Raw genomic sequence first — 23,956 nt, forward strand, 5'->3', positions numbered from 1 at the left:
CCTTTTTTTCTAGGCACGTGTACTTGTTTATCTTTATCGGGTGGCCGCTTCTCGCCGTCTAACAAATGTTATCGCTCAGCGCAGGACGCGCCCACATGTATCGTAAGTTTCTCGAATGCTCTCGATGGTTACTGTTGTCACCGAAGCTTGTGTAATCTGACTGAATGTCCGACACGAATCGTGCAGAACTTTCGGGGAGACACGCGGGCAGCGAGTACTCTGGAACCTTCGATGACTGATGCATAAAACCCGAGGCGCTAAACCCGTTGATCATATTTCGACGATCGCCGACTATGTACGCCGCTATCGTTGTGCTTTAAGTGTAGCCTTTTCTGTGGGCACAAGTTCGCCCAATAAAGATTTAGTTTCGTCATTCACAGTTTTACTGCTGTATTATTCACTGTCACTACTACGTGATAATATAGTGTTTCAGCATTGCCATTTGTTGGGCGTGTTGGTAAACTGAAAGCATATTTAGCGCCAGCAACCAAGGACGGAAGGGAGACGTCTCCCTTCCGTCCTTGGTTGCTGGCGCTAAATATGCTTTCAGTTTACCAACACACCCAACAAATGGCAATGCTGAAATTTATTTCTAGTACATCGGACTTTGTGGTGTCGTCTCCCTTCCTTCCTTGGTTGCTGGCTCTAAATATGCTTTCAATATAGTGTAGCTCTACAAAGGTGTTACAAAGATCTCGTTGCGCATCTTTTTTTTTTCGCCTTTGACATGTGCTATTGATTCATCACGACTGCAAGAATGTATCTTGACAGTGGATAAGAGCTTATATGGGGGGGGGCCCTAGCTGTTTCATATACGTATTCAAGACCGCCTTTATATATATATATATATATATATATATATATATATATATATATATATATATATATATATATATATATATATATATATATATATATATATATATATATATATATATATGTGTGTGTGTGTGTGTGTGTGTGAGAGAGAGAGAGAGAAGAAAGGAAATTGAGGGGGTCAGATCTTTATTAGCCATATAATAAGAAGCCAACAAACAAAGACACCAAGGACGGGATAGGGGAAAGACTTGAACTTATTAATTCCAACTAAAGAGATAATAAATTAATGGAAATTAAGGGGGATGAAAAAACAACTGGCTGCAGGTGTAATACGAACCCACGTCCTTGCATTACGCGTTCGATGCTCTTACTAATTGAGCTACCGCGGTGCCGTTTTCCCATTCACTTTCTGGGGCATTTATGTTTGTCTACTAGAACTATGCTGGGAGTGTTAGCCAGCGCCACAACTGACAAACCTAGGCGGCAGATGTGGAACATCTTCTCTGCCGCAGGCATCACGAGTATGTGAACTTTTTGAGTGACGGCAACTGGTCAATAAACCCACATATGCTACCTGAAGGCATCAATGCTGCCAGATTCGAGACCCTCGTTATGTAATGGACGAGAAGAAAGGAAACCTATGGGTCAGATCACACATATATATATATATATATATATATATATATATATATATATATATATATATATATATATATATATATATATATATATATATATATATATATATAGAGAGAGAGAGAGAGAGAGAGAGAGAGAGAGAGAGAGATGGCTAGACCCTCACCCCACCACCACCACACGCGCACACAAAATAAAAAAAAGCGAAATAGTTGGTACGTACGCCACTGATTATTGCGTTTCGGAGCAAAACCGGCGCTCTGACATGCATTGCGTTGCATTTAAGTTTGATATCGACCACGCCGTCGCACGCCGGCCTTCGCCGTCACACAAAAACCGTTATGGAACTCAACAGCTTCGTTGTAAAAGAAAGAACGAAAGGAGAAAGTCTAAACCGGCGAGGAGGATGTTGTTCTGGGACCCCGGCAGCAGTAGGAACCTGAAAACAGCTTATAGGTAAAAACATGAACGTGTAATGAAGACGAGGAAGGTTAGGAAGAAAATAAAGGGTGATAAGAGACTGGAAAGGAGCATTCATAGAGGGTAAGACTAGCGCACTGCAACATGAACAACCTGCAAAACCAATATGGAGAATAATATGACCCAAATAACCACGTGTTCATAATTTGGCGACTAGATATGTAGCATATTTATGTGGCCCATCACGGAGGCAAGACCAGGTAATAATACCATAAACGAGCTGTTCAAATATCTATAATTTTGTCACATATTGCTTGTCGTACGAAAGGTGATAAAAAAAAACAGAAATGTGCCAATGACATTTTTCAAATCAGTGAACATTAAAGACGCAGAGAAATGAATGAATGATTTATGCAATAGAGGGATCTCCTGGCGTATTCGCAAGGTTCGTACAGCCAAACCGGCAGCAGGCCTCGCCTTGAAATGGTCAAAGAGGCTGGCTTGGCGCGGCAACGGCCTTTATATATAAGGCTGGTGCAAAAAGAGGGTAAAAAAGGGGATCGGAAGTAGGTACTGTGCGTAATGTAGAAATAGTCCTTTACAAAGTCTAACTAAGCAGCAACTTATAAATGAAGTGAGAACTCGAGACATCGAATGGTCACTTTCGGAGATATCGCTTTCGGAGGACGCTGATTGGCTAGCTGAGCCAAACTGTGAGAATCATACAACGCGCCGTGTACTGCGTCATGCGAAAGTGATGCATAGTATCGCCCAAAGCGATCGTCTGGGAATACGTCCCCAGGGCAGGCCACAGGGACTAAGAGGAGGCAAAAGGCAACAGCAGCTCTGTGAGCCTAGATGAGTCGCAGCCGTCACAAAGGGCTGGGCGCAGTATCACGGTGACTTTTTATCTAATGCACAGCAGTCTGCATCACGCGGCAGCGCGGCATGCATGTGCAATAATATACTGTCGTGTATACCGCCGTCCTCTAGGAAACAATCAAGTGAGTTCACCGCTTTACGGCGTTATTTGCCTTTGACGATCATAGGCCGAAAAGTCTGGTGCGCGTCAAAGGTATACAAGCGGCTTCAGTACGCCGAGGGCGGATGTTGGCAGTGCTGAGTGATTGAAACGCCATCCGGATGGCGGCCGGCGCCTGTCGGGCCCCCGGAGAGCGCTGGATGATCGATAGATGACCAAATGCAATCAGAATGCATTACAAAGGCTCTCTCGCTTTCATCGTATACCACAATCAGTCATCTTGGCTCGCTCAGCGGAGGCGCAAGAAGCGCCGGCTGCCACGCACACCGAGTATCGCTTTCAATCGCCGAGCACTGCACCACATACATGTGCATCGGTGTACCGTCGCTCGCCTTAACTGAAAAGGAGTGTGCGTATCTAGAGCGGACTTGCACGCAACGAAGTACATGTAAAATTACTGGTAATTACTTACATTGTTTGGTAGTTTTAATAATTGATCGAATACCTTTCTTTATTTACCCCGCGACGCCCGTTATTTTTTACCCGGTAACCAATTACACGTAATTACTTTATTGACAAGACAAGCTGTAACAGCCGACGCACTTTTGAACACTTTAATTTGACAGGAACTGCTGTCGAACGACCGCGGTCGTGCCACGCAGCAACCTTGCAAATGTGCACGTTCCGAATTAAGGGCCAACGCGGACGTTCAGTGTATTTGTTTCCTCGTGTTACGCTCGACCAGATGTTGACCGACCTATTGAACCGGCGCTGCCATGGCGCGGCATTGATGCCCCCTTTGGATGTTGAAGCCATTAAATCAGCTAGGGTCAATATTTTCAGCTTTTCATTGGCTCTGCACCGGAAGCGCCTTTTCCGAGCACTAGCAAAAAATGAAGCGCTGCGTTTTATAGAGGATCTGAACGCGAGCGGCGCGGCATCGAGTCACCAAGGTGTTCACAACAGCGCCCTTCATTACAGCGCGCATATCTAGCGAGTTTTTAAAAATTAAATTATGAGGTTTTACGTGCCAAAACCCCTTTCTGATTATGAGGCACGCCGTAGTGGAGGACTCCGGAAATTTGGACCACCTGGGGCTCTTCAACGCGCACCTAAACCTAAGTACAACCTAAGTACATAAGTAAACCTAAGCATTTCGCCCCCATCTAAATGTGGCCGCCGTGGCCGGGATCCGATCCCGCGACCTCGTGCTCAGCAGCCCAACACCATAGCCACTGAGCAACCACGGCGGGTTGCGAGTTTTTACTGTCGCTGCTCATGTGTTCACAAGAAAAGGAGGGATGGTGACCGAAATTCTTTTGAATAGTAATTGCTATAGCGAAGATGAACAACGTGTGACGCGTTGCAGAGGACACGTTGTAAAAGCCATGCTAGCTCGTTCTATTTACTGTACTTGTACAATGTTAATAAAAACTGCGAGAAAAGTAACGTATAAGCAATCGAGTACCTTTAATAATTCCTCAATTACTTTCGTGGGGGCAGTAATTGGTCGCTGTAATGCCTTACATTTTTGAATGAATTAATTGTAATCGGTTACTTTCTGTAACATGTACAAGTCCGATCTTGAACCGTGAGTGTGGTATACGCATCTGCGGTGAATGATGCAGCACGTGATGGTTGTAGCATTGCCTCGTGATGGCGTACGCGCTGGATGAGACCTTGCGGGTTTTGTATCAGCGTTAACATTCGGTTGTGATGTCGAGCATTCGTCCTGTGTATTCCTTGTGTCTTGTGTGTGCGTCTTCTTTCGCTGCCTTAGTACATCAAAAATACTAACTCTCCCAGCACTTATCCTTGTTGCGGTCAATGATTGGGGACGCGGGAGAGAAGGCAAACGCTGGCGCTGCTTGTGGTGGCACAGGGCCGACGGCGAGCAGATCCTGCATTACACGGACGTGCTCGCCCAGTGGATGCCTTGCACGCACCTCTCGGGCGTGTTTTTCACGCTGATAGCGCTGGCAGAGGGCGCTACTGTGGTGCTTCTTCCGGGATTCCGCGTCGAGTTGCTTCTCGCCTCCGTCCAAAGGTACCAGGTGAGTGATGCGTGATCCAGTGCGACTCGCTGGTTTCCTCGGTAATCTCGAACAATCCGAGGCTCTCCGGCTTGCGCATTGTGAATAGCGGTAAAAATATTGCAACTATGTTAACACCCAGTCAATTGGTCCCGTATTCACAAAATTTATCCGATGTAAGTGGCGCTAGTGATTGGCCATCTCTGAAATTATCACCTTGCAATCACAGAAATCCCTATTTTATGTGGCGGTTGCTGAAGGCCAGCCAATAAGGAAACGCTCTCAGCAAAGAGAAGTTTTGGGATTACGGAGCCTGCCGACGCGTACACGGTAAACATTACAGCTTGTGCCGATGACCATGCAACCACTCGTCTTCATCTCTGCTGCATAAAATGGAGAAAACCAAATTTTCGAGATTAGCGACGCCACTTGCGGAGTTTATTTGTACAGTTAAGGGCCCGTAGTCACAAAAAGTACTTTCACTAGAATTGTTCACGAAAGAAAATTTCAGCCAATTCTTACGCTGTACATATTATTAGCGAAGACGACCAGCCAAAGGCGAAAGAAAAGAAAAGAAGAAATACTTATGAAAAGCTTTGACAATTCTGCACCAGTATATTTAAGAAAAGCTAGCCATATGTCATGTGTGTATGTTAAGAAGATGCGCTTGTTGTCACATGTTAGTGTTTCTCCCGTAAATATGCGCAGGTTTTATTCGTACCCCCTCCCCCCCCCCCCTGCCCCCATTAGCGTACAACCTTACGTTTATTCGCTGTAGCTTCGTGAACCAGAAGAAGTAAAGTTAAGGGGAGGGGGCAGAAAGTGTCGCTTATTTCTATGCAGACTGAACAAAAGCCAAACACTAAAGCCGCTGTCTAAACTCGGTGCGTTCGCAGGCTACGTTCCTTCCGCTGCTGCCGACGTTCGCCGTAATCGTGACCCAGTCGCCGCTTGTGAAGCGCACCAACGTGTCGAGCGTGCGTACCCTCGGCATCGGCGGCAGCGTTACGCCAGATGTGGTCGTCCAGGACCTGCTTCACATATTCAACCTCGAGACTCTCTTCCACGGTGCGGTAGTTGAGTGAAAAACTGGCGTTTGCTTACCATCACAGGCACATTTCCCGCGTAGCTTGCACCGAGCGGCTGCCACCGTAATGATTGTTCCACGTTGGTTAGCTTTCGTTGTGCGCACACTGCCGTCGCACACCCACGTGCGCAACCGTGATAAAAGGCGACTGGTTTCCTGCGTTTTTCACTACAGCTCTTGTCGGGGCGGGTCAGTCAGTGCAACGCAGTCGAACAGCTCACAACCGATGGCAAGCTGCACTCAGGTGCAGCTTGCCAAGGACCAAGGCCATGCAGAGTCAGCTTACCATGTGCAGGCGGATTCACCCAGCCTGACGGGCTGGTCCTTACGTGAGCCCGAAAGGCACATTTCCGCCCTAAGAGCCCATTCCGCACACATTTATCAGTTGAGCAGAATAAACGCCGTCAACGGAAAGTGGCAGCTGCTGACGTGAGACGTGGAAATGAGGGTGCAGTTGTCCTCATTCGCAGCAAAGCCACCGTTGCAGCCGTTTCGTTGTGCCTACTTCGCCTCCTGCTACAAGAGAGCACGCGTGATTGGCGGCACAGGCGTGATTGGCAGCACGTATGTGCCGCAGCCTTACCCGCCGCGGTTGCTCAGTGGCTATGGTGTTAGGATGAGCACGAAGTCACGGGATCGAATCCCGGCCACGGCGGCCGCATTTCGATGGGGGCGAAATGCGAAAACACCCGTGTACTTAGATTTAGGTGCACGTTAAAGAACACCAGGTGGTCGAAATTTCCGGAGTCCTCCACTACGGCGTGCCTCATAATCAGAAAGAAGAAAATGGTTTTGGCACGTAGAACCCCATAACTTAATTTTAATATGCCATAGCCTTACTGGAGAAGCACAGAGCCATTTTTTTTGTTTGCCTTTGCTACGACATTAATCTTGCACTGCGATCTCAAGGGGGCTTTACATCAGCTTCGTACATTCAATGTCTTTTTTTTTCGTTTTTTACCGTTTATACATGACACTCAGAGTGCGTTACGGCATTGAACATCAAGAAAATCGCCACTGGAGGGGTTTGTTTAAAAGGCTGAATGAGCACGAAAGGGGGTAGAAAGAAAGATAGCATGCGTTTGAGTTACTGGCCAACCATCACGCGCTTTGCGTGAACTACGTGGAAAAAGCAAAATTTGAACGTATCAGTTCGAGCAAAGTAAGGGGTTAGTGAACCGGGTTGATAGTGACGCGTGCGGCGTGTGGTTAGAAACGATACATAGGGTGCAGGATCAAGCGCCAATTTTTTAAAGATATTCTCGACGCATGTTTTTTCTTGTTTCAAGGTGTTGGATACCGTTATTTATCACTAGCTCAGACGCTGAAGCGAACGGTGAGAATTTTGAATAAATATACCTTACGGCTTTACTTCGAATTTGTTCAAGTTTTTTAATATTGTTTATACTATATGGATCGCACACTACGCATGCACACTCGAGCTTAGGCCTGATTAATGAATTATAAGCCAGTAGTTTAACCTGAGCGGGACCTTTCGAAAGATTATTCCGTAAAAGACAGAGTTTGCGAATGACGGATGAGCAGCTATTTTCAACGTGTGAATTCCAGGAGAGGTTGTTAGTTATTGTTACACCTAGGTATCTAAGGGCCAAACAATGATATCTTCCTTACCTCAGTAAGGAAGCCTTCATTCCGGTGAGGCCGCCTTATGCCACTCTGAAAGCTTCCTTACTGAGGGGCCCTCAGCGAAGGCTTCCTTGGTGCTTCCTCAGCGTAAGGTAGGTCCGAAGCTACCTTCATGCGTCCTTACGCCGCTCCTGGCCCTGAACGAGCGCTTCACCTCACTGCTTAGCTACGTGACGTTTGTTTGCGCATGCGCGCTGTCACCGGCCTGTGGAGAAGCGCAAGCACGGTGCGTCTTGCAAGGCATGTTCGTATCAGCCGCACTTCGGCATGAGTGGCGTTCCTAGGCGTTGCTATGCGTTGCATGACGCCGGCGTGCCAGCGTTGCTGAAGCCACAAGTTTTGCGCTATACTGTTGTACTTTTTTACTTTTAGTAAATAAAACTAGAAGAAAGCATGCACGCGTCTCTATAATAGCACTTCAACTTAAACATTATGCGACGACACAACATCTTTCTGCTGAATAGTGGTGTTCGCGTAACGCTTTGAAGATAGCCTCTCGAACCCAGGCATGCGGCAACCGTCCCTTACTTGAGGACGGGCGAAGGGAGCTTTAACAGTACGCTTGCTTCCTCAATCGATCCCTCGCTGTAAGGAGGCCTCACGTAAGGTTAGGAAACGGTCGAAGGAAAGGAAGGTTTCATTGTTTGGGCCTAAAACTGGATACTTCATGTAAGGGTGATTTTCCAATGTGATACCCGTGATCGAAACAAGCCTTTTTGCGTGATGCGCGAAGGAAGTTCGTTTTGTCTTTATTTACAACCATACCCTATTCCTGGCACCATGCTAGGATGTAGGTCAAGAGTTATCTAGGTAATTCTGGTGATTCGAACATGTAATGTCACGACACAGCACTTGGGTCTGCACCTGGGTCTGCGCGAGTGCATTTGCTATGACCAAGGAGATGGAAGACGAGCGAGAGGACGAGAGCCAAGCAAAGGAAAAACTGCGTCGGCGAGATGTCTTGCGTTGAAGTCTTCAACGCCTCTCGCTGGCGCAGGTCTTCTTCTCGTTCTTTATTTTCCTCTCCTCTAGTTATTGCAGGTACGTTGAATCGGGCGCGTCGCAGCATACGCACCGCATGCAATGCTCGGCTCGTGAAATGCAATAATGCGACGCCCTCTGTTTGCTTGTTCGCGAATGCACCTGTGAACGTGCTCATCTCTCCAGCTAAAAAAAAAAAGAATTAGCCAGTGTAGGCTTTAATGTTAATATATGAAATTGTGTGCGTCCTTGTGCAAGTGTGTCTTTGAAATGCCATGGAGGACTGAAACAAAGGAAACGACGCACAACGGTGTCGAGTGTGTTAATTACAACTAATTTTAAGCAAATAACGGCGGGATACTTATTGATGCTAAGAGCTACTGACCAACTCGCATGCATTGGAACGACAATATTAGCCTTTATAAAATGTATAGCTGTAAACCGTGCTGGTAATATAGGTCCGATTATTGCTTCCAATATCATAAACAAGTTAAGAAGTTCGGCTAATGTTGCTTTGTGCAGTAGTACGGCAAGTTTGGCGAGTTGGCTTTTGTTCATAATGAATGCAGTACATAATTTTGTGCAGAGGGCGTCAGTCTTTCAATGCAATTTCTGTAATCGCAACAGCCAGCGTATGAGAAAGGGGAATTCACTTGTCTAATTTACGATTTGTTAGAATTGTAGCGCCCACTTCTGATCTGAAAAAAAGAATCTGACACAGATAGAGGAGACGAGAGAGAGAAAGGAAAAGGTTTCCTTTAAAGTGCTGGAACTTCGCAGGCTGCTCCATGCTACGCGTTAGCATATTTCCCGAACCCTGCTCAACACAGTCATTAACGACATTGCTAGACCACTGTCGGTTAGGAAAATCCGCCCAAACAATGGCAAAAGCTCCTTCTTATTAAGAGGTGGTATGGCTACTTCCACAGGCAGGCAAGAAAGCTCCCAGAAGATTATCAGCCCATCGGGGGGGTATAGTCAGTAGTTAGGAAAGGAAACAGACCCTCTAAATCTGGTAGTTAACAGAGATGTTTAAATGCATATCGCCCTCAATAAGCGTGGAAAATGCCGCTGCACACGCGGAAGAATGGTTGACAGCTGAAATAGTGGTTCCTTGTAAGTATAGGTACAGGGCAATTTCCAAAACCTCCAGTACACGTTTATGCCACAAGTTTCAGCGGCGCTCAAAAGCCGTAACGCCCAGTACGGAAAGCGAAATACTCTCCTCGACGCCATGTGCATGTCTACTTCGTGACGTATTTACGCTGTTTGCACGTCCTGGAATGAACGTGAGCCCTGTTTTGGTGTTCTTGGTCGCGCAGTGTACGGAATGACAGAGATGAGCGGCATGGTCAGCATAACACCGTTGCACCATGTCTCATCGGAGACTGTTGGATATCCAATGCCACTGACCGAAGTAAAGGTGCGTTGAAAAAAAAAAGCGAGTATTAGATGCATTCATTGTAGTCATGATATTAAGTAAGTCACCTCAAGGAATAAAATCACCTAATCTGTTCATTGAGTTGTTACGAGCATATAGAAGCGCATGTAATTGTCTTACCAGTTGTAAGTATATTTAATGTACACCACACATACAATGCAGTCATGTTACTGATGACACGGATTTTTATCGGCGCGCACGTTATCATTGTGACACAACCTTCCGGTGTAGAAATTTGTGTCATGCATGTTGTATTTGCTTCCTCGAGACAATAAATAGCGGATGGCGTTTTCTTTATTCAAATATTGCCAACTGCAAGATAAATGAGAAACAGCAAGAGCTGAATGTTTGGCGAATACTTAAGGAGTCGAATCATTGACCACCTGGTTCAGTTGTTTGCGTGCAATGACGTTATAATGCCGTTGTTAGCACATCATACCGGTAAGCGTTGGTGTGCATGCTTATAAGTGATACCAAGGTTACTATAGTTCCAACTAAATACAATTAATGGATAGCTTCAATCGCAGAGGTGTTGAACATCGTCGTAAAGAGAGAAAGAATTTATTTGAAGGAAGACAAAGAGGTGGGCCTGAGCTAGCCGGCTCTAGCCTGCTACTCTGCTCAGTGGGAGGGGGCAACGGGGACGTAAAAGCCGGATGAGAGCTTATCGCTGATTTTAAATAATTTAAAGACCTTTCTTGGCACCTGTGCTGCTCACGCAGGAGAAGCTCATACAAAAGCCTCTTCGTTGCACGTTTTTCTGAAGTTTCAGTTGGATTCGATCGTGACTCCAGCCATGCTGTGGAAGGTTGATGGCACTTCTGAATGACCTATTTGGATTTTGTTAATAACCTCGAGAATGTTGAGAATGTTGAACTTGCCTTCATCATTGTGCATCCTTCTTCTTTGTCATCATCATCGTAAGCAGCCCGCACTGCTCCTTACGAGCGAACCAAGTCCCGTATTCGCAAAAATTATCTCGCGTAGGAGCATTTTCTCATTGGTTGGCCATCGGGCTCTCACCACTCATCATAACGCTCTCGTGATGGACGGTCGCTGCCGGGATGTCATATACGACCGACGGCACTTGCGTAAGGGAAGCTTTGTGAATGTGGGCCCTGGTTTACATAGTGCAGTGAACACTGGCTAACGCAAAACGCCACTGACGCAACAAAATATAACTCAACAGTTATGCACATTAGGGAATCGCTCGAATTATTTATGAGTATAAAAATTCATGAGCCATTTCACTCGGTGAAGGTGGATGACCAGCGAAGTTGTTTAGCGCACGACACAGAGGTGACCCACAGTATTGAACAAAGGTACGAACATGTTTATTGTCCCAATCTTTGGTCATCGTGGCGACATAGGTGTGCACATACATTCGCGTATCACCTCTGTTATTAAACGTGTCCGTCACGCAAGGCAATGAATGGCTCATGCCCCCTTAAGTAATGGCTCATACCCCTGTAAGCTCGGCCTCCCCATTACCACGACAGAAGTGAAATTCTACGCCAGCTGTGGAAGACGACGGCGCTCGAGTCATTGCTGCTGCTGATAGTTTTTTGCACAACGGAGTCAGCTGCGGAAGAAGACGACGACGACGAACGCGCGAGCAGTGGCACTAGCGCGTTTTTGCGCCGAGAATTTTTTTAACAGTCCTTTTTTGAAAAAAGTTGTACAAAACATTTTCTTTTTCAAAAACAATTGTTCTTACCCTTGTGCCTGAGATCTCTTTGGGTCCCACGTGTGACAAGGGCAGTTCAAGGGTGCGTTACAGGTCCCCGAGCCTGCAGAGGTATGTGCCATTGAGCTTGGACCCTTTCTGCACAATCATCAGGATCGGCCCACATGATTTGTTTTTGTGAACATCTCGGACACATTTCTTTTCCAGACCCTAGCCATAGACAGCTTCGCTGCAATACGGAAGCTGTCTGAGCATATTGGTGCTTTCATAACACGCAGCTAAACTCTGGTCAGAAGGGAACACATACAGAAAGAACATACACCATACTCAGCACTTAACTCTCTACATTTTCCCTTTCTGTACTGCGCTTGTTAGCGCTACAAGCACGAGCTTCACACAGCGTTTAAATAAGGAGTTATGCCCACCGGTCACATGGCTTATTAAGTTTACTCAGTTCTCAATTTTTCTATTGTACCTGTAAAATATCAAATACTGGGAATGCACCGCTCTGTCTTGACGACTCGCGTCTGAACACCCAATAGGACAGTCGTAAGAGTGCAGACGATGCACTTTCGTTCATTTAGAGGGAATCTCTCTCTTGCGAACCCCCCCAGACTTTCCTGACCGTGGCTGCTGCTTAGCCGAATACATTTGCGGACAAACGATGTTTGAAGGCACCCACCAAGTGGCTGATGTGAACGTTGTATGCTGACCACGTATGTCCATCTGTGTTCTGCGTAACAAAAGCATAATTTCCTACATAAAACCTGAGCATATAATGTTGGCTCACAGGCATCTCTATAGCACACGGATCTGTTAATAGAATGTCGAATTATATTTAACGGGTGGATTCCTTGATTTACCTAAGTTTCTTTGATTTATACACTCATGCAACACATTGTTAGGGATGGCCGGACGCCAAGGGCGATACGTTATCCCCTTACCCTCTACATGGTCGTGGCACCGTGGGTGATACGTCATCCCCTTCCCCTCATGGTCGTGGCACCGTGGGTGCTACGTCATCCCCTGCCCCTCTCATGGTCGTGGCACCGTGGGTGCTACGTCATCCCCTTCCCCTCTCATGGTCGTGGCACCGTGGGTGATACGTCATCCCCTTCCCCTCTCATGGTCGTGGCACCGTGGGTGATACGTCATCCCCTTACCCTCTCTTGGCCGGACCCTACGGCGCCGGAGAGGTCATTCACCCGACCTTCTCCCCGGATTCGTCGAAAAGAGGATCGACTTCTCCTTCCCGTGCTCGGTATTGCAGGAGGAGGGGCCCTCTCTCGGTGCCTGTCACGTGTCATCGATGGAAGCAAGATCCCGCCCACACTTGTAGAGAGCCTATTTAAGGGGCTCCGAAATGTACTTTTGAGAGACGTCATACTTCATACTTCATACTTCATGCTTTTCTTATTTTCTTTCAACTACCTTTGAATAAACAGTGCAAGTTTCGCACTAGCAAATCGTCTCGCCCCTGCTTGGTCGCCATGATCTACCGGATGCCTGCAGCCCGCCGACAACGCTACGCTACCCAATAAGTAATGTCGGTCGAGCTTCGATAGGCAGGCGTCGCTACTTCTCGGCAGCAGTACGGTACGCTACCCTGGAGTACGCAAGAAACAGGTTGCTAGCGATGGGATCGTCTACAAACGCAACAAACTGGTTGCTAACGGTGGGATCGCCCCTGAAGTGCAACAACATGCCGCCCCATGGTTTCTTCGCCGATCCTCCAGAATGGTCATGCCCACTATAGGCACGATTCCTGCATAAAGCATGAATATATAATGTCGGCTTACAGATATGTCTAAACCACACCGATATGTCAGTAGAATTGTTCCTTATATTTCGCGAATTCTTTGATTTATTTCACTTTCGTTGATTTAGCCATTCGGTATGTGCCACTGGGGGTGGGCCTATTCTTGGCCAATCCTCCAGAATGCATTTGTCTCACTGTCACACATGCGGTACAGAATCCCTAAAGGTTGCTCGATACGTGTGGCACTTTTCTGACATCATCAAATTGTACGCATCGCCATTAGCTGCAAAGCATTTCATGAACCGTTTTACCTAAGCTTCGCTTTGCATATATTCCAACATGTGCGTTGGATCTGAATATTCTATGTTTTTTCTTCTTTTGTGCATCGTTCAGTTTTCCAGCGATATAGCTTGTGTTTTAGCTTTATTGAGGCGGCCAACCAGGGCCCGTATTCACAAAAAGCTCTTAGGTTACGAATTGTTCGTAAGATCAAATTCCAGCCAATTCTCATGCTGGACACATTATTAGTGCAGGCTGCCGGCCAATGGCGAAGAGCACTTACGAACGAAAAGCTTTGTGTACTCGACCCCAGTCTCCGTATACTCACAAAGCAGTGACGTAAGAGAGTTGCCTAATTGGCTGGCGTTGAGTGTCCAATTAATAGTCGTGGTAGCGACCGGCGTGCGATAGTTAGATGATCGTCATGGTGATGCCCAAAGTATGACATTGAAGTAAGGGGACTTTTGCAACTAAAGGGGTACACTTAGGTAGGGCATGAAGAGACACCTTCTAAACAAGACTGGCAGATGTAGCCTAATATTTGACATTTATGACAATATTTGACGATATGACTCTGAGGCCTACGCTATGGTATTGCCTCAATATTACTCAGTTTGTCTTTGAACGTGAAAAAAAAGGGGTTAACCGAGGGGACCAATCTTTAGTAATCATATCATGAGAAGCCAACAAAGACGCCAAGGACAACATATATAGGGGAAATTACTTGTACTACTAATTGAATGCTCGAGTAATGCGAAGACGTGGAATCGTTCCCCACCTGCAGCAAGTTGTATTTTCATCCACTTTCATTGCCATCAATTTGTGATTTATTTAATTCAATTACTAGTACACGTAATTTCCCCTATGCTGTCCTTGGCGTCTTTGTTTGTTGACTTCTCATGATATCAGTTTGTCTATGAGCTTCCATTCTGAGCATCAGGCAGCCGTCGTCCTTTCGTACGTGCACGTGTGAATGCATACTCGCATTCTGCAGGTTTTAGACCTCGACACCGGAAAGCCGCTGGCTGCTGACAAAGACGGCGAGATCTTGGTTCGTGGGCCCCAAATGATGCTGGGATACCTGAACAAACCGGAGGCCACCGAGAACGCTATCGACGCGGACGGCTGGTATCACACGGGTGGGCTTATGTCATTTCCTCCTTGACGAACATCGCCTGAAATTACCGTCGTGGGTGCCATTTTGAGGCTACCAAAACCATGTACTCGAAAAGTGAATAAAGTAGGGATGATAACTTTCAAAGAAGATGCTGCAAAGTAACAAAATATTCAGCATTGTTAACACGTAGACGCAAGCCTCGACGTCGATTGTTGTGGTCAACAGCAGCATTCCCACCGGCTAATGTTGCACTTTCACCGGTGGTACAATTTAGTTAACGTACGACTGGCCTAGAAAACTGTGTGCGTGGATAGAACTCGTTGGAAAACAAGAAAGAAGCTCTGGAAACGCTTAAGGTTCGCCTTTAATAGTAGAACGCGATGGCATTAGAGTACCTGACTGCTTATCACGCTTTCCGGGAACTGCAGCTTATGGACCGTAATCTTTACCGAGAAACGTTTGCGGTGATATCTATGCAGGAAGGCAAGCTTCGTGGTTCTTTTTTTCCTCCCCCCCCCCAACGCCCTTCCCACGCACGGTCGGCGCGCCGCGCTAGGATTGGTAGACACGTTTCGCTCACGGTAATGCATTCAACTCACGCTCAACGCCGCCAACGCCATGCTCACTGCGCAACGGGGCCCTTAAAGCTATCACTTCGAAATTGTGGAAATCTTCGTCTCACAGCGTCTCGGTTGAACAGATGTCAAAGTAGTTCGCCGCATGTATGTGCGCATGGAATGAAACGTAAGGTTTTTTTTCCCTGGTATTATATTCATAATTAAAACAAACAATCGAAAACACAGGCAGTTCATAAGTAAGAATACTTATTGAACTCATCAATGTTCCTTCAAAAAGCATTGCAAGAAACTTTTATGAACATACATAACAGATTTGTTGCGACATCGTGCTGTCAAATGCAGCAACTTATTAGGCATCTTAAGCGCACAACGCCACGGAAGAGAAAGCGCCGCGAACTGCAGAAAGCTGAGGCAGTTCCGTACGCATTATTGCTAACAAGTGAACGCAAGCCTTTTTTATTTTTTGATTATTTTCTTTTTGTATTTTTGTTCAAGTATTTCAATGATTAATTAAGGAACAGTACAGATGTAACCATACGCAGGAGCGTATCAGACGTGGAACTTGGTATTTGCGTTTACACGGGGCTTGCGGGCATCAACAGTGCAACAATAGTGGCACCACGGAAAGAAAAAAAGAAAAAAAAAAGAACTGACAGCGATATTCACCGCAACAGTTACCCCTACTAACCGAGGCTGTGTATCGGTGCATTTTTGTTCAAGCACGATGCATCGGCCAATCGCCCAATCAGTATGCACGTTTCAGGAAGTTTACACCATTGGTTAGAAGATATGAACAGATAATACACAATAGTTCCTAAACAAATGTAGAGTGTGTTTATAAAAGTCCTTAGTAACCTTCTTGCACATTTCATTTGATTAGAAGATTTCGCGATTTTCTCTTCAATGTTTTGTGAATTGCTGTAAATGTCTATTGCATTCTTGACGTTGAACTGAAATCGGCAGATGCCACAATTTCACGGCTTTATTCCATTTTCTTGAACGGCCGTAGAGAGCTACATAAATGTTACATTCATATTAAGCGTACGAGGCTTTGTATGTAAAACGTATAATACTACCTGTGAGAGACGGGAATGAGAAATCGCTAGAATAATCGACACTGTACTGTAGAACACACGAAACGAAGTCTGGAGTATACGTCGATATAAGCAGCATGCATAGTACTGCGTGCTTTTATGAAGTCGAGCTATGGAACACTCAGTACTGTGACGAGGCTGTGTCTAAAAGATATTTGCTTTAGGCGTAGATGGACATAATTAAGCCAATTGGGAAAGTGCGTGGTGCCATAGACAACCTTAAAGAGGAGAAACAACGTCTTATTAATGATACTCACTCTAGAGGCGTGCGCTGAGATACTGAAGATATTGTACTCGCGTAACCAGAAACGACGGAAAAGGTGCTTAAACAGGTTCCTAGATTCCGTTGGAACTGGAACATTTCCCTTGTCTGTCGCTCTAACAGCGGCGGCGGACACTCCGGACGAAACTTGGTTAAGCGAAGCCCTAGCCAGAAGCTCCCTAGATGGCATCGGTTACCTGCGTAGCTTGTTGCGATATAAGTCAGCGTTATGCCCGTCGTCAAGAGTAGCGAGTTGCTTTCGTCTTTCCACGACGCATCAGCAGCGCGTTTGCCGCGAGTATATATATGTATACATGCGCACGCCATGGTGCTACGCGCGCAGGCGACGTGGGTCACTACGACGCGCTAGGGCAACTGTACATCGTGGACCGCATCAAGGACCTGATCAAGTGCATGGACCAGCAGGTGGCGCCGGCAGAGCTCGAGGACCTGCTCATGCGCCATCCATTTGTGCGCCAGGCGGCCGTGGTGGGTGTGCCGCACCGACAGATGGGCGAGGCGCCCAGGGCTTTCGTCGTGCTCACCGACGAGGCGCGCTCCATGCCCGCGCACGAGGTGGCGACTCAATTAAGCGAAATGGTCGCCGGTACGTGTCCCATACACAGAGCCGCGACTCGTTTTAGTACCCACGTTGCGTTACAACAACTGAGCAGTCAACGAAAAGCTGAGCATTTCTTTCTTTCTTTTTAATTTTTTTTCATCATTGTTATCCACCTACTGCGCGTACGTTCAGGAAGAGCATCAAGGATATAACGGTGATGTCTGCGCGTGCCTGTGGACTTTGTCAGAAGCAACGTCGAGCAGGGAAACCAGGGTAGCCGTCGGTGGCGTTGATGTCGCCGTTTCCGGATGTGGATGATATAGTGGCATTCTGGTTTGGCTAGACAAAGGCGGGTGTTGCTGGGAGGTGGATTTGTTAGGCTCACAGAGAGCACATGCTTGGCTTCGACGAGTTTACATCGTCAATGGCCATCCGATGAATAGAGTACAGGCAAAATTATACAATACCACGTCCTATGCTACTTCTAATATAGGGGTACGCGCAAGGTTTGAGCGACTGATGGAAGGAGAATGAAGACGAGGATGATGCGATATCTGAATGAGTAAAAAAAAGAACATTCTCCCTTCATTGACGTGGCTGTAGTGCAACCTTTTACTTTTCACGGGCCTGGTTGTGATTGCCACTTCGATTCAAATTCCCTATATATAAGCCGGATTTGGACATGAACCTTAGGACTCATTAGCACAGCATGTCTCCTAATTGTGAATATTCTAGTTGTCTTCATAACTCTGGAACAACAATGGGAAGTCCCTTATCAGGAATTACTTTTTTGAAAGATGGTTCTGGAGCAAGCAGTTTCTGCTGTTCGTAGTCAACATAGGGCACCAAATAATATTACAGTGGCATTGTCGCTCAATATTTTATCAGGCTACAGATTTATTTTATATCCTGCTATTTTTACGCAATCTAAATGCTAGCTGATAAGGGCTGTCATTTAAAGAACTTGCGGCGTTTTTTTTTTTTTCTTGGAGGTGCAGGTTTAGTATTTAGAAAAAAAAATTGTCGTAAGGCCCAAATTTCATGCGAGAAGTTTATCAGTTGTGGCAAGTTCATCAGTTTATGTCTTCTCAATATGATATCTCAGTATATTCGAAATAACACTTGCCGGCTACGTACAACTTTTTCATTTAACACTTACATTTCGACTGTAGTATAAATGCTTGTTGTCGTGATTTTAGCGAACTTTGCTTACTAAAATAAGAACACATTGATTGCGGGGGAACAATTCTCACTATGTGTCGCGGGGCTTCCACGCTGATTCATATGGGAGACGTTTGTGGGATTGGTCTGTTTCCAATAATTTTTTTTGCTGAAGTTCTAAAGTTGTTGTTGTTGTTGTTGTTGTTGTTGATGTCGTCGTCGTCGTCGTTGTTGTCAGTCGCGCACTGTCTTAATAGTAACATTGCTAGCTCGGGTATTTCCATGCCTTCTTGCACTGTGGTTGATCCCGCCATTGGCAGCGATCACCTTCAGATAGTGATTGGCGCTGTGAACCCTTTAATTTCTTTAGGTAATCATGCACATACTTTTGTGAGTTATGCTATACTTAAAAAGATTCAGTCAGCTTCGTAATCTCTTCTAGGTACGAAAATATATTTCGATATAATGAGCGTTTCTTCAGGTTTAAAAATACCTTCAAAGCAATTTGAGTTTGTGGTCTCGTCAACAATCAGGGTTATAGTAGTCCCTGGTGAAATTTTCACTGTATACGGAATTATACATGCTGAAAAACGGTGAGAAAAAAGAACCTTCTTTACAACCAGTGCCTCTCTAATTCAGGTAATCAGCAGTTTCAATAGCTAAGGATAATTACGGTGAAAATGATGATAGTGTTATGTCAAGTACTGGATATAGAAAAGCTCCCTGTCGGTTTTGTCACATTCGTAAGGCTTCATCAACGCCAATAAACATTGGCTGAGTCCTATCACAATAAGAGTTATCGGAGTCATTAAGTTATATTGCGAAATTTTTGCAAGGATTCACCGCCAAGTTGTAATAAAGTTTGGTGAGGTAGATAATGTTATAGATGTAACAATTACGGAGTTTGCGTACGTTGTTCGACTGCTACCGGCCTTAACTACCGGTCTAAATGACATTTCAAATAGGTATGATAAAAATAATAATTAATTCTCGCTATGCATCCGTTTTTGCCTTTTTTTTCTCCAGAAACTTCAGCGCCACACAAGCATCTCCACGGCGGCGTACAATTTATGGAAGAATTACCGAAGTCGGAATCTGGAAAATATCTCCGCCGGCAGCTTAGAGATCAATACATGCAATCCATGTAATAAGCACGCATCAAATAAAGAATTGACATCTTGTCTTGGCTGCTCCTTCCGTTGCTGCGATAGTTGCTTTCGTTAATTGCACTTTTGTTTCATCTTGGCTGACAACAATAGTATGAAGAAAACATCACTGCCATCATAAATGAAAGAAGAGCGATTACTCTTACAACATGTTTGGACGTACATAGAAATAAGCAAATTGTTACTTCGGGGAATGGCGATCGAATTCACAATTTCCTCTTGCGAACAAATACAGCGTAAGAGCTTTTTTGTGAATGCAGGCCTTTATCTTTTGTAATGACCAGTTCTCGGAACAAACAAGATATTGACACCGGGTATATAGGATTTTCCAATAGGACCGCCTTCACAAAAAGCTTTTAAGCTAGAATTGTAATATGTAATGTAATACGGGACATTGCGAAGGCGGTGATCAGCCAATGGCAAAGAACACTTACGAATGAAAAGCTGTGTGAATTCGTCCTCAGGATACAATAACTCAAATGCTTTGACTGTTGACAACTAACTAACTTTTGGCAGATTCAGTATAGTTGAGTAATACATCTCGGACGGCCAGTTGGTGCACGTTATCGGGAGCATATATGCTGAGTTTATGAAGGCCGCAAGTGAAAGCATGAGAGTTTATGAGCGAAACAGACACAACGAAAAGCCTGCGAGATAACTCTGCAATGGCATATCTAAAGGTGTCTTATTCAGATACATATCTCCTTTGGATATAGTTCTGTGCACTATCTACGAGCAGCCAACGCCAGCCGCGGTAACAAAAACAGGCAATGAACCTGTCAATCAGGGGCGGCTCCATAAGCCCCCCCCCCCCCCTCGAAATGTTTTCGTGCTGTCATGCACCGCTGACCAAAACAATCCCTGGCACCAGAAATCATTCCGGATTTTGTTTAGAATGGTCTTTTTTATGCTCGAAACGACATTTCGGGGCTAACATTGCGAACTCGTGCCGGATTTAGCGGCCACGCCCATGCACCAGAAGTCACATGACGCAAGGAGCCTCATCCGAGCACAAAGTTTCAAGGGCGTTTTAGTGGAGGCCTCTCGCGGAGTGGAGGCATCTTTCTTTTAGTGGAGGCCTCTCGCGGAGGCCGCGGAATCTACGGAGCGCATGGATTTCAATTCCGAAACTTCCTGGGTATAAAGTTCTCATAAAATTTTGATGCGAAAGGTGCAGTGACATTTCCAAAGTCGTGCTTTAGATTTTCAGTTGCGGAACTTTGTGGGTTTAATGTTGTTATAAACATTTGACGCCAAAGGTGCATTGACTTCTCTAAAGTCGTACATCGGACCGTACAAAGAGACAAGCCAAATCAACCCTCTATCAGACAAGTTGACAGAGCATGCAGCGATGTCCGATAAGACGAAGCGTTGTGGTGGTTCATTTGTGCTGTCATGTCACAGAAAAGGATATCAACATGTTTTTTACCTACGCCAAAGCATCCATGTCTAGACACTAAAGCCAGCAAAGGCAACTGCGTTCTTATTTATTTTTCTACTTTGACTTTTATTTGCGAGAACAGATCGAGCCTCTTCAATTTTCTTGTTCTCGCTACCCGCGGGCTACCAGAGCCAGCCAGAGCACATGCGTTTTTCTCGTGTTGCCCCGACCACCGCGCGGCGCACTTCAGTGCGCGTTCATATTTCTCTGGCCGAGTGGATTTTCGCCTGGCATAGTTTTCCGGACGCTTTCCGGCTAGCAGACGAGAAAAAGAAACAATGGTCGCTGGCCAGCATCACTGTAGGGACACGACGGATTGCAACGCGCTCGCTTCAGTGCAACCTTTCCGGAAAGTCTTGTCTCGCTGGTGTAGGATACCGAGCAGTATGCGTATGCTTCGCTATGGAACAATCGTCTCACGTTTTCAACATTCCTTCGGTAGCCCCATTATAGGTGCCCAAAGGAGGCTTTCGATTGTGGCCAAGATGCTTTCCTTCGCATATATTTTTTTCATATTGGTGCCCCCCCCCCCCAAAAAAAAAAGAGATTGTTGCGGTGCAGGGAATTGTCGCATGATGAAAGTTCGATTTTGTTACTTCTTCTTTTGCGGGAAAGTAATGGGCCACGGGACGCTTCAGTTGCCGGATACTCTTATTATATTATTGCCATAGCAATTATGTGGATACTGCAGGAGCATTCCTGCCATCGCCGTCGCCGTCGCCCTTATGTTCCGTATTGGAGGCGAGGACTTACGGAGTCGCCATCTGACGGAAGCGCCTCCCTTGCGTAGTATGAGGGATCACGCGGCGCGCTCCTCATGGGTTTGGCTTACAGCGCTCAGTAAGAACAACACGTGGCAGCCCTCCTGGACGTTTCTGTAAGTACTCTCAAAATGGGGGAAGTTTCTTACTGTCGAAATAATAATCTTGGGCAAACTGAAAGCACAGAATCGTTTACAGACTCGGTGACTCGGGAATCTGTTTACCGAATACGTACAGTGAAGGCCACTGCGCGCGAGCACCGCGATGGGGTCTCCCGAACCGGCTTCTTGCGTAAAAGGTATGGGCAAACGCTGAGAGCAAACTATGTGAAATATGTTCGTATAGTGGGCTGTCTGTATAACCAAATGGAGCATAACAGAATGAAGTCTCAATGCAGCGATCGCATGGGTTCGCAGCGACCGACTGGGCCTCTGCATGCATGTCCGCGCACAATGTTTCGCTTTCACTGCGAGCGCGTTGTCGCACCGTGCCGTGAGCGTTAGGCCCCAGAATATGAGCATTTGACAGTACACAAGCGACCATTGTTGCGTGGATGCTATTAGAGCTGTTCAAAAATATTTTCGTTATGCAGACTTCGACTGCGGTGACTGTGATGTGCCGTCGCGACGATTCAATCTTTATTTCTTTTCTAAATTCTTGAACGTTTCAATATTATTTCTCAAGTTTGTCGCACTGAATGTTTACCGGTATTCTGCAGCGTGCGATTTCCCGCTACGCAGCGTATACGCAGTGCCGGACGTACGCTGCGTTGCGTACGTCCGGCACTGCGGCACCGAACAGTAGCCTACCATGCTGCACGCTTCCAAAGGCAGCCACTACCTGTATAGTGCTTTCAAATGTTGCCAAGGAGGGAAAGCCTCACCACTTAATCAGAACCGCAGCGCAGGTAGGACATTAAACTTTCATTTCCAGCTTGCTTCGGCGCTTCTGAAGCAGCCGACGCGGACACTGTGTCCACGTGATCCCTCATGCCACGTCACGCCGACGGTGGCGCCAGCATTTCCAGTGGTGGAGTTTGCCCCCAATAAAGTCGAAGGACGATAACATCGTGACTGCGCGCCGCATGCTGTATGTGCGAGTGAAAGCGTAAGGGGGGGAGTGGCATAGGTGAACCGACGATGGTAGCTCAGTCTTGAGTGCGCAAGGGAGAAAAGCGGGGAGCAAGCGCGCCGCCTTCCGTCGCGCGTGCGATACTTCAGGGGGAGTGGAGGGAGGGGGCCGGGTCTGAGGATTCTGTGATCTGTGAATCTGTCATTGCGCAACATGTTTATTTGCCATGTTTTACGCATTATATACAGTTACTTTTTCTTAGATACATAGATTTATTGGAGACTTATGCGTATATTTAAATATCTTGTTGCGACGTTTTGTGTATACGTGCAATGAATATTTCCAGTGACACTTTTTTGCGCTTTATCAAGCTGTATCTTCGCATTTGTATATTCCATTGTATCTTCGCATTTCTAATGCACGATGGGGAGCCAAATGAAAGTGAGCCAACCCACCCCGTGCAATAATGGTTCGGTTCATTATCTGCGAGGCATGCGCGTAGCACACAGGCATCTCTCATTATCAAAAGTTACACGCAGGTGTGAGGATAAATGTTCTTTAATGCTCTCATACAGTGGGTCGAACATGGTTGCGTGAGATAATGCCCGCTCCAAAAGTTGAACAGCGTGGTGTCGTGAGTTTTCTGACAGCTGAAGGTGTTTCCCAAAAAGAAATTAATCGCCGTATGGCTGCCGTGTACGTTGAACATTGCATTTTATTGGCCACTGTGAAGCGTTGGAGCAAACTGTTCAAAGAAGGACGTGAAAGTTGCAAAGACGATCCAAGACCGGGCCAAAGCCACCGTGCAATCACCCCCATCACAACTGCGAAGTTTGATTAGCTGATTAGAGAAGAACGGAGGTTAAGTATAGATGAACTGGCAGAGCGTGTGAACATCAGTCACGGTTCGGTTAACACGATAATTTATGAATAGCTCGATTGTCGGCTCTTGTGCGCGCAATAGATGCCCAA

At 46.1% G+C, this 23,956-nt stretch overlaps 1 protein-coding gene across 1 annotated transcript in view; it reads left to right on the top strand.

Annotated features, from left to right (window-relative positions):
• Window positions 1-19,694, top strand: part of LOC142591659 (luciferin 4-monooxygenase-like) — a 34,969-nt gene extending 15,275 nt beyond the window's left edge. The window contains exons 3-8 of the mRNA XM_075703949.1: window positions 4,740-4,911; window positions 5,787-5,958; window positions 9,928-10,028; window positions 14,766-14,910; window positions 17,166-17,429; window positions 19,572-19,694. Coding sequence (XP_075560064.1) covers window positions 4,740-4,911; window positions 5,787-5,958; window positions 9,928-10,028; window positions 14,766-14,910; window positions 17,166-17,429; window positions 19,572-19,693 — 976 coding nt within the window. The 3' untranslated portion in view covers window position 19,694. The remainder of the gene's footprint in view (window positions 1-4,739; window positions 4,912-5,786; window positions 5,959-9,927; window positions 10,029-14,765; window positions 14,911-17,165; window positions 17,430-19,571) is intronic.
• The last annotated feature ends 4,262 nt before the right edge of the window (window positions 19,695-23,956 follow it).

The sequence above is a fragment of the Dermacentor variabilis genome, chromosome 1, assembly GCF_050947875.1.
Source record: "Dermacentor variabilis isolate Ectoservices chromosome 1, ASM5094787v1, whole genome shotgun sequence".
In the NCBI taxonomy this organism is placed as follows: Eukaryota; Metazoa; Arthropoda; class Arachnida; order Ixodida; family Ixodidae; genus Dermacentor; species Dermacentor variabilis.